Below are 14,626 nucleotides of genomic sequence, written 5' to 3'. Positions count from 1 at the left end.
TTTCTTTGAAGAACTGAAAAATACGCTATATTCCTGCATGTTCTGAAAAAGCTGTATGTGTAAATTAAGTACTCACTGATGTATCTGTAGATACAGTCAAACACGAGCTGGAATATTTGGACAGCATAAAGCAAGTTTAGTTACATAATTGTTTGTATACAAATTGCTCCTACAGATAAAAGAAATATCTAATTTTATAATGTAACACATAAATTCACACATTCAAATTATATGCTTCATTATTAAACTGAAAATTGCACACCAAAAAGAACTGCCACCTTGTTTTAATAACAAAAGAACCGCTTTAAATGAGTTGAGTAAACGACACATAAAATTTGTCGTACTTCTAATGACCTAAACAGCTGAAATGACTAGTTCTTCAAAAGGCACATGAAAAATATTTATATACTTTTTCATAAGTCTTTAGGCTTCAACTGGTAGAGCTCTTCTCTGATAACCTAGTATAGCCTGTATATAGATGGCCTGTCATGTCTCTACAATTAGATAAAACCAGAACTGCTATAATTTAATCAGTTACAACCTGAAAATTATATTTTGAAAATCAAGTTTATTAATATGTAATCTTTAGGTAATCATATTTATCCTCCTAATTTACACAATATTTATGATACTCTACATGTCCTTGAAATAGGGAACAGGGACACTACGCTATGAAAAAGTGGCCTAGCTGCTGGAGTTCATAAATTTTGTTCAGCTTTGGATGAGTTCAAAGAATTGCCATGTAAGAAAAGCCTTACAGAGGGAATTTATCTGATTATGGCAGTAATAATTACCCAGCTGTTTATTGCAGATAGAGAAATAATTCATGTAGGCAATAGGCCGTGGTGGCAATGACACTCCGCATTTAGTAAATATGCAAACTGTTCACTTCTAATTAACCAAGCTAGAGGATGCCCTTATTAAATGTATAAACTAAAAGTGCCTTCCTGACAAGTGATGAATTGTTACATTGCACAAACTCTTGCCACAGAATTACTGGAGTGAACTTGGGGCTTAACTTCATTAAGAGATCTTGTGGGATAGTTAAATGAGGATGGACAGCATAACAAGACCTACCTGACAGTCAATGATATGTTAGAGCTTAATGAAATTGTACCTCTTCCCCTTTTCTGCTTATTTTACAGTGAAAATCCTAGTTCAGACAAAATATAAGACTGTGAAGTCTGTCTATATAAGACAACATAAAATGCTAAGATTAGTCAGTTGTTGTCCACAGAAAATGTTTTATGAGCTGTCAGTAATTCTAAGAGACTTATTTCAAAATAAAAAATCTATCCAGACACTACAGTGTCTTCAAAGATCACAGGTATAAACCTATTGTTATTCCACAATATTATGTTGTCATGTCTATTTTATTCTACTTGCACCAAAAGTAATCAGCTACACCACAGACTATTTGGTCCTATGAGTGAATGCAAGGATCGCGAATTTCTCTCTACACACTCAGATTGAAACTTTTCCTTTGCATACAGGTGAAACAAAGCTTAATGTTATTCCTAATGGTGTGTTTAGTGAAAGACATGAGAAAATATAGCCTTCATATTTTTATAGACTACAATCTAACTAGTTACTTATGTTATTCATGTTTATCTGCAAAACTTGATCTGTATTACACGGAACTAACTAAAAACACAGTAAGATTGCTTTCACTACTTAGTCAAGGGAGACATTAATAGAATAAGGCACATGAGGTATGTATGTCTGAATCTGCAACAGAAATTCAGCTTACTGTGTAATCATAATGGTTCCTACTTTAACATCACTGCATTCAGAAAGTGCTTTCCTATGGAGTTAAAACAGGGTATTGCCTGCTTTATAGCTTTAGCCAGTTCATTTCAATTTCGTGATCAAACTGAAAGGACAGAAAGTCCATCTAAAATGTCTTGTTTTGTAAAATGGATTATTAAAAGCCTATAGATATATAAGCATATATGTTGTATAAAAGCATATACATAAATAAAACTGTGTTAATATGTATAAAGGTAAGCAAAGAGAAGACCTAAAAATGGACTGACTTGTCAAAGAGTCAGAATTCATGCTCAGAATCTGTGAAGAAAGCTGGATTTATGGACAACATGCTTAAGAAGGAACAATCATCACAAAATAGTTGGCTACAGAGAACATTTTAATCAGATTTGAGTCTCTTTAAAATGTATCAGTTTAAACTTTTTCTCTGGTCTAAGTGCCACTTAAGTTAATATGAATGTCTTAATATTGTTCAATGGAAACTTGGTCAAATCACAGACAAGAATCAAATTACTTATTTTTTATATCTTATCCTAACAATATCAGGTTCATAGCTATGGAAGTACTCTGGGATCCTCAGTGGATTACAGTTCTAAATTTCCTACAAGATCTAGCAGTTATACCTAAAATTTTTTGGAAAAAGCATAGATGTCTCAAATTATGTGCCATACCACTCAAAATTAATATATAAATACAAGAAAGCATGTTTGGCACTTGTCTCTATTTCTATGGCTCCCAAAGAAAGTTGACAGGATAAGTTCACATTCAGAAAATTCTGATTACAGGTAAATAAGTTTAAAAGTATTTCCTCTAGATATCTTTGAAGACAAGGAGAAGAAGATGGGTTGAAGACAAATTGGTTAATTTAACATCAAGTGAAAGATAACATTACAAAAATGATTTTTTTATTGTTGCAAGAATTCCAAGGAGCTCTCTGAAAGGCTTTGGCACTAATTGAAAATAGACTACAGAATCAATTGCTTCTGCAGTCAATGAGGAGGAACATTTTAATTGAATTATAAGACAATATATACATTCTTCAAAACACTTTGACACTTGAGAAAATGGCCAGCACCTGGACTTATCTTTATCAGAAAGGAACAGACAGACGGAGGCTGAGCAAGTTCTCCTCATATTGCTATGACAACAGATGGTTTTTTTCAGGCTCCCTTCATGGAAAATAGCAATACCTGAAAAGTTTTAAGAAGCAAAGTACTTGCCATGTTAAGACTTGATAAGCCTCACTAATGCTCTAGTAATCAAGAATAACCTAGATATTCTTTTCAGTACTACATGCTTAGGCATATTTGCAGAAAAGATAAACACTGGATTAGATCACCAGCAACATGTAGCAGTACTGTATTTCATTGTTCATTAAGATTATAAAAAATCAAACTGCACAAAGGAGTTCTCAATATACATATCACCAAGGACGCAATTTTTATCACTTTGCATTATCTATTTCCCTAACATTTCCTGAAGACCAAAAAGCTTTAATGATGACTGTGATACTAAATCCGCTGATAGAACAGCTAGTCAAACTTGAATGAAAGTCACACTCTTCAGGGCCACTCTCAAGGCTTTTTCACTATTAAAGCCAATAACAATGGAAAAGAGTTTGACTTTGGTGTCAGTCCTCTAAGTGTGTGAAATCCATGATTTATAATCATAACACTGTTTACATACAATATGATGCTTGCTAAAGTTAGACTCAGATCTTAGTTTTCTATCTTTAAGACTGTTTATCAACAGCCAAGAAAGCTAAACTACCTGCCTTGATTACACAAGAACTCCAATGCCAGTACTTTGCCACTGCTTTGTTAGTTTTCTGATACTGCTATCTTACTGAGTTCCATGCCTAGGGAAAAAATTAAATGGTGCCATTCATCAGTAAATGGAGCACTACATCCCAAAATCTTATCTCTAGTTGCACACCTGACATATAGAAAAGTTGCTCTACTGTAGTTTAAAGGCCACTGTGTAGATAACCTTAGTCAAAGAACTGCAAGTTAATCACACAGTTGGGAAACTGACATCATCCATAAATTCTTCTGATATAATGGCACCAGCATGTTAATTTATGTGAAGTGATGTCCATTTGCTTATCATGGATTGGAAACTGTTTCACATAAAACAAAATTCTAATGCATCATATGGAGTTATAGCCTATGCTAATTGCTTTTGGCATATTTTCCCTCGTAACCCTTTTGCCAGCTCTTAGAGATGTTAAATGCAGCTTTAAGAATGTTTCAAAACAAGGTATCTTCCCTTAAAATTAAATACGCTAACTTCACTGAGAAGTAATGAACTTTATTTTAATGCACGCATTTATCTATGCAACCACCCAACTAATCTATATTCAGATAGAATACAGTATGTATTGGTGTTTATTTAAATACAAATGGATGTTATAGATGAAGAATTATTACTAAAATCTAAATAGTAAAATTTTAGAAAATAAATATTTAAGAACATGTTTCCTACTTGGTTTGTTTAGAACTTCCTAAATCTTGTAAGTAAAAGAGAATTTAGGAGCAATAAATTTATTTCACTGCTACACTGAAGCTAAACCATACAAATGTCAGGAAAAATCTGAATATGTCCTTATGTAGATAGAATTCAGGGTTCAAATTCATTCTTTGCCATCTGTCAAGGGATTCTTCAAATCACTTCTCAACTTAACTACTAGGAACTCTACTGGGGACACCAGCAGCTATCACATCTATTGGTTCTGTAGCAGTGGGAAGTAATGGGAATGCTGGAGGAAAATCCACTCACTCTTCAGACAGTCTAGGAGCTAAAGCCGACAGTTATCTTCAGTTCATACAAAAACAGTTCCTTAAGTTAGGATAAGCAGTCTGTTAACTGAGTGCAAACTCACATGTAATATGACTATTATTATTTAATTATATTTTAGGTCAATTTCTGTTAAATCAATTTCTGTTAAAAATTACATCCCTCTATGGCTTTAAACTGGGGCAGCTTCTATTAAGTTTACTTTCTCCTGGGGTTTTCAAAGTAAAGACAAATGATAAAGGTCTGGCTACTAAATGAGGGCAGCTATTAAATAAGGATGCCTTGTATTAAAGCTGAATGGTAAAGATGTGCTACTGGTTGAGAAAACCCCTTAGTAAGGGAGGCGTCTTTTATTTTCTAAAAAAAGACAGTGAAGGAGGAGAGGCAAGGAAACAAACTTTGTTCAATAATTCTTATAAGACTAACAGAAAGTCCAAAGTTCCATGGCAGCTTTCTCTGAAGTTTCTAAGAGAAACAAGTGAGTGGTAATTTGATACAGGCTCCTCTTTAATGAAAGGAGAGAAAATTTAGTTCAATCTCTGGTTCTGGAGGCCAAGAGTTAAAAACATATCTCAGAAGGACTTGCAACTTGATTTCAGGTAGTTGTTGATAAATAAAAATTCTGTCAGCATTATTCTAGAAGAGAAGCCTGAGATCCATATATTGTAGGTCAGTTTAGAATTACATCATAATTCCAGAAAGAATATAGTTTAAACAAACTTTTGAAATTATAAACTTCTAGTGTGTACTTTGTTGGATGGTTTAGGTTTTTTTCTAGGTGGTGGAGAGTTATACCACTCTGGAGTTCTTAAAAATTGGTTTCTATTTAACTGTGGTTCTATTGGTATTTGTGGAGAAACCGGGTTCTTTACTAGCACTGACTGCACTAATGCATGCATTCTGATGAATACAGCTATAAGGCAAATAAGAAAAAATGCATTACTTCATGTATCATGCTGTGTTTTTTTCCGGTCTTCTAGAGATGAGAAGCACTCAAAGCCAGCCTAATCTGAGTGCATAAGTGTATTAGTGGCTCTGCTCGCCAACATGTAAATTTCCATAATGCTGATGCTGGAATAAAACCCAGCCATTTCATAAATGCACTCCTTCAGTTTCAGACAATTCCTGGTGTTTTTTACTATGAACAATTGCAATAATTTTATATACATAAAAATCATAGAATCATGGAATGGTTTGGGTTGGAAGGGACATCAAAGATCATCTAGTTCCAACTCCCCTGCCATGGGCAGGGACACCTTCCACTACACCAGGTTGCTCAAAGCCTCATGCCACCTGGTCTTGAAGACTTCCAGGGATGGGGCATCCACAACTTCTCTGAGCAACCTGTTCCAGTGCCTCACCACCCTCAGACTGAAGAATTTCTTCTTTATATGTTTATGATCAAGGAGGTTACACTCTTCCACATTTGATGTGATGGCTGATGAAAATATGCAGAGAATCTCTCCTCCACCTTGTTCACTATTCCTCGTAAGAAATACAGTGGGCCACATTGGGGCCAAAGCAATTGGCAGCAACTTAGCCAAATGGCAGGAAAAAATCTGTTTGGCTAAAGGCCTACACCTGATCTGCAATAAACATCTGTTACATTTCATAAGAAAAATGTTGAAGTGATACACATCTCATTTTTCAAATGCATCCCAGTGAATAGACTACTACAAGAGTGATTCTTGATTGCACTTGGGAACTGATGCATTTTTAAAACTGAACCAATATGATCCATTTGACCAAATTCACTCAAAAATTCATTAACTTTACTTTAATCTGAAAGATGGATTTTTTTAACCTGAAATACATATATTTCTGTGAACTCCAGAAGACAGAACTCAAATTAGCAGAATATCAATATATCAGTAACCAGATAAAGAGCTCACACAGACCAACTTTGACACATTTTTATGTACCTGAAGTCATACTGTTCACCTTACCTGTTAAAGAAAAACAGCACAAAAGTATTTCTTGATTAAAATATCTAACCAATGTCCAGGCTTTATGGTTCCAGGAACTTTATGGACCTGGAACAAATACTAGGGAATTTGATGAACATGTCAAAGAACTGAAAGTATTGAAAGACAAATATTTCTTAAATCCTCCAAAGTCAGATGTACCCAGCAGAGATCAATTGTGGATGTGGGGAAATAAAATACAAAGGTCCCATTAGTCTGTGTTCAGTACAGCAGGAATACCACTTGTGTCTCTGCAGTTTAACCAGTTATATTCATTTTAGACCAAAAAATTATGGCTTCATTTACTTTCCTAGATCTGGTCTAGTCTTCCTAGGATTCTACCTTTTTAAGAAGAGAACATATTTCAAGGATTTCAGAACACAAAGGTATAATTGAAGATATGACAGATTTTTTTAAGTCTGGTTTTGCTGAGCTATGATCTAACTTTCTGCATAGAATACGTTTACATGAATAGTAATGAGAGATTAGAGGTAGGCGGTTATCAGTATTCTTCATTAAACGTAACAATGTAAAATGTGACTTATAATGCTATGATAAAAAGGATGGAGCATCAACTGTAACTGTGGAAAAATAACACTAATTAATAAGCAGCGTCCAAAAAAGTTGGATGATACATTTTGCATGAGCTGTTTTCTCTAACAGTCTTCTGGCTAAATTGTCTTTGTTGTGTGATCTAGATGAGACTTTTTCACTAGACTCCTTTATATTTCTATGCTTCAGAAAGTAAAGCTTTGTCTCCGGCTTTCTAAACAACAAAAGCTGGATGGATTTTGTCCTTTTACTTAAAATAAGAAAGTAACGATCATGGTCACCCAGTATTTTTTCTGTTTGTTTCCACTGTTGTCTGAAGAAATAGCCAAGGATCAGTACATCAAATGTGCTAGAGGGAAACAATTGCCTCTATTTCAGACAACTTTCAACTTAAGTACAGAGAAAGACAAGGAACTGATAGGAGAAATAGAGTAGGAACACATAGCAAACAGTTCTAGTCAGAAATCTAATAAGTGACTCAATTCTGTAACTATGAAAAGAGTCTGCTTCACTATGTCTACACCTGTATCTTTTACAATTAATATTCACATTATGGTTCATGCACGTAACTTAGATCCAAATCTGCACTTTCATTCATTGACAATAATCAATTGTCAAAGCAAATTTTGAAAATAATTTTTTTTTTAACTTGTGTATAGTGGGAAAAAAAAATCTCATTCAACAAACCGTATTTAGGGCATAGTAATCTATGAGTTCAGAGCATTGGTGAAGTTTTATTAAATTGGTATAAACCCGAGCACGTATAATTAATTCAGAGAAATTATTCTGGATTCATAATAGTGTAAATGAGAACAGAATGTGGCACAACATGCACAGGCCTAGAATAAAGAGAATGATGACTGATCTATATATATACATATATATTTGATAAGGAGGGGATCCTACACTCAAAGAAGTAGTTTAATTAGTGCCATAAACTTTTTACAAATAACAGAAGAGGAAATGAGTGCTTTACCACATGGTATTTTTTCTTTACCTGACAATCTCATTATTCACAGAAATGGCTTCCAGGTATTTCTTCAGTGCATAATAATTATGGATATATTTCCGAACATAATAGCCTCGCCATCTTTTCTGAATCTAGAGGAAAAAAAATATTTGCTTAGTATATTTCAAATCAAAAGTTTGTATGCATATCAAATATCTGTTGTATTTTCCAAATAATATGATTTCCTTGAAAGTGCTAACAAGTAGAAGCACCAATGTTTTTCAGTGAAGAAAATGAGAGTAGGATTCAACATATCACAGTCAAATGGTGATATGAACTTATTACTAAATGCCAACATTAAAAAAATGTCAAGTTTTAAACCACTGTTTATATTGGGTTGTGGCAATGAAAAGAAGTGTCTTTTACTGCCAGTGGTATTGCTTTATGTAAGAATGGTAATAAATAGACAAAAGAAGTGGTGCCTTTTCTCACATAGAACACGCATTCCCCACTGAGTCATCACCTCACCAATATCTTCTGCTACACAAAACTCTAATCATGATTTTTCTGAAATGATTACAGGTTTACCGGCTATCTATTTTGTGGGAAGAGTAAGTAGGTATTAATTCAGTAAAAAATTATCAGTCCTGCCATTTGGTTAGCCATATTTATCCCTATGCCATGACACATACAGGTGGAAGACATAACTTGCTCTATTCAGTCATGCTGACGGCTGTTCTCACTCCTCATTTTCTTTCCAGTAAGAGGTCAGTGTATTCAAGACCAATATATCTGAAAAATAGATTAATGATCTTTTCCTCTGTGGTCAGTGTCTAGTTCCTCTTTCTTTACATTCTTCCGCCCTTGAAGTTACTTATCTTCCCACAAAATATTCTTTACTATCTTCCTTGCATTTTGTCTTTTCCCATCAATATATTTCTAAATTAATCTCCCAATTTCTATTTTCTAGTCTGCATTACCTTCACTCCTGCTCCAACTTCCATCTCATTGACCTTTACAGCTTTGAAATCTTACAAGACATAACAGCTGAAAGGCAGGATCTACGTTAAAAAGCAAGAAGACTGAGGTCTTACAATACAGAAGCAACTCCAAGGTGAGAAGCTACTCACCTTCACTAAGTGCATTGAAGAGAAGAATGTAATGTAATTTGCCAAGAGCTCTCATTTTCCTGTGGGTCTCTGGCTACTAGACTTTTCAAGAGCTTGAAGTCTTCCGTGTATCTACGGGGAATGTTTTCCTTTTTTTTCCTTTACGCCATCCCAAAGTATGACTTGGTAAGTAAAGTGCAATCCATGTGTTTGTGTAGGTTGTTTTTTTCTTAGCCTATCTCTTATTCCAAAGAAGCATGTAAAAAAAAAGCCAAAAAAGAGTGCCATGTTTTGTTGTGTTTGATTCAGGAAGAAGGCAAGGAAAGAAAATTTGTATGGATAGTATTATCCATACTATCAATCGACTTTTGCACTCAGCAACTTCAGAGTCTGTATCATCAAGTCTTGGGAGTGCTCTTCAGTAACAGGCAAAATTCTCTACTCCTTCCAGTTCCATTGCAGTCCAATTCTGTACCACTGTGATAACTATCAAAAGTTACTGCAATTTTCTGTTTCCTGCTGTTTCCTGAGCTGAAAACAGTAACACTCTGAAGCCAACTATAAACAGACTAACTAAGGCAGGGTTGCATATTTTCATACTTTGTCTTTGGTATCATTTTGCAATCACAATAGCCAAAACACTCTTCTTTAAAGTAAAAACTAGCATTCAGTCTCAACCAATGGCACCTTCAGGTACAGTTGTGATTATCTTTTTATGCGAGATTTAACAAGAGAATAAGTATCACAGGAAAGCTTTCAGGAACTCTATGAGTGATGTGTTGCGGAGAAGGGATTTGGAGAAGTACTGAGACGACTCAATATGAGTTAGCTGCAGGAAGTCTCCTTTATTGCGCAGTTCTTATTGCTTATATAGACAGTATTTGCCAATAATCCTGAGACCACACCTTTTCTACACCATTATTGGATGATACATACGCTTGTCATATTTAACAGCTTATTTCAAACAGGTACCCGCCTAGCGAAGCTCTGCTCTAAGCAAACACTACTCCCTTATCATACTGCATAGTTTTCTTATCCTTAACTTCAAGGGCATTCTGCACTTGAGGCCTAACTTTAGAGCTCCAGTCTCTATTTACACAGGATTTTCTTCGTGCAGTCTCTTCAAGGATCTGCACTCCGACAAATCCCCCTTTCTTTTCTTGCACGAAGAAAACCCTGTGCACGAGACCGTCAACCCCAGTTACTAGCATGTTGTTTTGGTACAGCCTTGCAAAGCAGTTTCTAGCATACTACTTCCCTTTCTGAGGGCTTTACTATTTCCGCTATATCCAAGATTCCACTGAGCAGGAGGGTGTCAGTCGGCAGGGTCATCGCAGAGAAGAGAGGCAGGCACGGCACCTTCAGGGCGTCCCCTGTTTATCCACACAGTGTGCTCTGCAGCCTCTTTCCGCTCCGCCCTGAGCCATCCCTTTTACACCCTCAGCAGAGTCTATGAAATAGGTACTGATACGGCGTTGCCGCACGCGTGGCCAGTGCGTGCGACAAGGCTGCCCAGTATGTGCTCTGCTGGCCAACAGCGGATTTTGCAAATCGCAACATGTTGTTCAATAACAATCCTCCTAGCTTCTCTTTTCAAAGTTACGTGCTCACAACTAAGTCTAGTTTGTAATTCTTCTGTCATTAATTCGGTACCAGTTAATGCTTTTCCTTCCAGTAGCTACGGGTGAATCCATACACCTTCCGATCGGAGAAAAGACACAAAGCATATATACAAGCAACTTTCACACACGTAATATACTAAATCATAAGAAACATAAAGACAGTTTACATATCAATATACAATCCTCTACCACAATTCTCCCCAAATGCTCTCCAAGCCATTGCAATTGTTCGTGGATGGACTCACCATGGTCACTTAGATTAAAACAACACATGTTTGTGTAATGTGGTTGTTGCTGGCACTACCTACAAATTTTGATCCTAATAAATTTAACTCTTGTGGGGAAATATACGGAAGACTGCCCCCTTTTTTTTTTTTTTTTTTTTTTTTTTTTTTTTTTTTTTTTTTTTTTTTTTTTTTTTTTTTAGGTATTTGTTTTGATGTTAAATGAATTCATTCAATAACCACTTGTCCCATAGGTGAATGAGGGATACTGGTAGTGTGAGTCACTCCCCAATCCTGTAAGAAGGCACCCTACTGGATCACTGTCTGTCCCAATTTTCTTTGGTACTCCCATGGTTTTCTTCAGTGTGAGCAGTAGCAACAACAACGGCAGAAAACATATCAACAGTTACATGCACATATTTAGATCGATTAAATGATGGAATATAAGTAATATCAGATTGCCATAATTCATTGGCACATAAACCTGTTAGATTTACTCCTGCTGGAGTATTTGAAGGCACAATATGTTGACGGTCAGGGCAGGCACCTGCAATCTGCTGAGCCTGATCTGCTGTCTGACCTGACGCGAAGTATTATCAACCAGCAATTGACAAACTGTAGGACTAATCATCATTCCTTGAGGCAGTACAATCCAATGATATTGTTGCGTGGGTTGTTCATCGTTAAGTACTGGAACTGAAAAGGCAAATCTAGGACAATCGTTAGGGTGTAAATAAATAAAAGAGTAAAAAGGTAGAAAAACCCAGTCTTTTAAATCAATCACCATCAAATGCTAACATTCTGGAATCATAGTAGGATTTGATACACCCGGTTGTAATGCACCCATTGGTGAAATGATTGCATTAATAACTCTTAAATCTTTTAACATAAATCTCCACTTTCCTGATTTCTTTGAGATAACAAATTTTGGAGTATTCTATGGGCTAGTGGAGAGAATTATATGTCCTAATTTGAGCTGTTCGTCGACTAATTTTTGAGCTCACTCCAGCCGCTCGCTTTTTAATGGCCACTGATCGACCCAGACCGGCTTGCCAGCTTGAGTCAGGGCTGGACATCAGTGACGTGCTAAAAATTTGAGGTTAGCCTCACATTCCAGTGATTCAACAAAACCCAACCTCATAATGTATATGGGACATCAAAAACATATGGTTTCAAAATAGCTTGTTTGTTACCTGGGCCTACTGCTAACAAGGTCTGTGCACTCTGCTGTGGGATCTGTGTTCCACCTACTCTGATCACAGCTGCCAGGGCTTGTATCAGAGGCCGAGAGGGCGGCCAGTCAGGATTTTTCACTATAGATACATCAGCCCCTGTGTAAACTAGGCCAGAAAAGCCTTCCCATTAATGATTACTGTTAAAGGAGGCTGTGCAGCTGTGACTGTCTGTGTCCAAAATTCTTTTGTGATAGCAGAGTGACCTTTATTGTTATATAGGCAGCTTTTATAGATTATTACTCTGGCCACGATGTGTCCACGCGGCCCTCACCCAGCTGTGATTGATTACAAACAATAGTGCACGCACCTATTTTAACTTTACTATTGGCTATGCCTAAAAAGGAGCTATTTTTTACTTGCTAAACTAAACATCATTTTCTCACACACTCTATATCAACTTCCCAAACTCCCATGTCAGCTTCTCACACTCCCTGCACCAGCTGTTCACACTCCCTTCTCTTTCTCACCCTCTTTATCGGTGTTTCCCAACTTCAGAAAAGAGCACAGGCTTAAATCATCAAGGTGAAACCTCAACTGTAGCTGTGTGTATGATGCCACAATTCCCCTTTTTTGTTTTTCTGTGACCATTACTTGATGAACCGTACTCTGTACCGTTCGCTGGGAGCGTGACAATAGGCAGGGGGTGATTATTACTATGCATAGAAGAACTACTAGCAATATAATGCCTGCTTTACTAGAGATTTTAACCATCCTGTCAATTAAGAGCTTTGATAAAGCAGAAGCTGTAGCATTAGTTTGTTTTGCAAGCCAACAACCCAACTTATTCAGTGTAGTTAACACCTGTGCCACTCCAACTCCTGGTGCAAATATTGAAGCTGCAATGATTTTAGCTGGTTCCCAAAATTCTGCTCTGGAATCGCACTAGCTATCATAAGCAGGCGTGCTGCAGCTATTCTGGGTGTATCTATGACTTAAGTTCATGGTGGTGTTAGGGAAATACATTCTTAAAGTCCCTATAGTACATGGATCTCCCCTTATATGCGAAGGAATACCCTGCTAAGCTCTATTATAGCCCTGCAGAAGCAGTTACAAGCATTTTGGTGTTTTGTTTGTTTGTTTGTTTGTCTACTTTTTCCTCAGAATCAATTACCCTTGGGAGTACAAACAATCCTAATTTTGTGGTGGATGATCGTCCCAGCAATAGTGCACATAATCCTTGTGATATAAGACCAAAGACACCAGTAGGAATTAAATGCACCAACGTGTCGGTGATTACTGTTCACCAAAACATTTAGCTGCCAATATCTCTGCTTTATAGTGTTCCGAGCCCACATTGTGACACGCCTTTACTAAATCTGCAATCGTGGTGTTTTTTTTTTTTGGTTTTTTTTTTTTTTTTTTTTTTTTTTTATTATTAGCCCGATTTCCGATAAGATCAAGAGCTTGTTGGCAGTCTGTGTTAGCATTTTCAATGGCTAACTGGAATACCAACACATCTGCAGTAGCCGGATTTTCTGTTTATCTCTGAACTGCCATTTGTAGTTGATCAAGGAAATGCTCATAAGGTTCCTGTGCTCCCTGCCGCATGGAAGCAAAGGAAGCCTCCCCTGTCCCAAAAATCAGGGACACGTCTTAATGCTCTCTTAGCCAATTCAGTCAGTTGTTGGAAAGCCACTTGCTGTAACCCTGCCTGTGCCTGATTTTGACATGTGTGACATTTTATTCATCCCAAAATATTTAGCTCTCGATTTAAGAGATTAAACACCTATAACACTTTAGCTATTGTTTCATTGGGAGATTTCCCTGTCATTCCCCCTTTTTGTTTTAAAGGCATATTCTCCAAAGTACCATGTGCGTGTTCTATGATCGGTTGCTCAGTAGGATTGTAAGGAATACCAGTAACATGCTCAATACCTCATGATGACAAAAATACATACGTCTGATAAGAAGTGTATGCCAAAGTTCCTGCGAGCGTAAACCACGAGGATTAACACCATTCACTGGTGGCACGATCGTATTTTGACAGGTACTACACAATTGTACGATTGAGCAGGCTTACTCTCTTGTTATACCAAATTGTCACCTAATGGCGTTAGCATTCTGATGGTAGAAGTCATGCAAGATGTTTGCCTGCATGAGCGAGTTTGGTACCAGAGCTGCACTCGTGAGAGGCTCAGCTCGCCTGTTCCCTTCTGCTACAGGCCCTGGCAGCGTGGTGTGCGCTCGCAGATGTACAATGGAATGTGCATGTTTACGGTTTTGCAACACTGATATTAACTGTTCAAATTGCTGGAACAAAGGAGGATTAGTTATTTCCCGCGATGTCGATCGAGATGATCCAAGTTACGATGCGCTGTCTCGCGGTACAACCTGGGCCCCGGGCCTCAGCCGGGCGGGGGGGTGGGGCCAAGCGGCCGCTCGCCAGGCGCGGCCGACGGGTGGGGGGC

General features: G+C 37.1%; 1 protein-coding gene across 1 annotated transcript in view; it reads right to left on the bottom strand.

Moving 5' to 3' along the window:
* Window positions 1-14,626, bottom strand: part of SPATA17 (spermatogenesis associated 17) — a 103,189-nt gene that overhangs the window by 69,889 nt on the left and 18,674 nt on the right. The window contains exon 5 of the mRNA XM_086629486.1: window positions 8,077-8,180. Coding sequence (XP_086485612.1) covers window positions 8,077-8,180 — 104 coding nt within the window. The remainder of the gene's footprint in view (window positions 1-8,076; window positions 8,181-14,626) is intronic.

The sequence above is a fragment of the Tauraco erythrolophus genome, chromosome 2, assembly GCF_009769465.1.
Source record: "Tauraco erythrolophus isolate bTauEry1 chromosome 2, bTauEry1.pri, whole genome shotgun sequence".
NCBI classification, from domain to species: domain Eukaryota; kingdom Metazoa; phylum Chordata; class Aves; order Musophagiformes; family Musophagidae; genus Tauraco; species Tauraco erythrolophus.
This window is presented reverse-complemented; position numbering and strand designations above follow the sequence as displayed.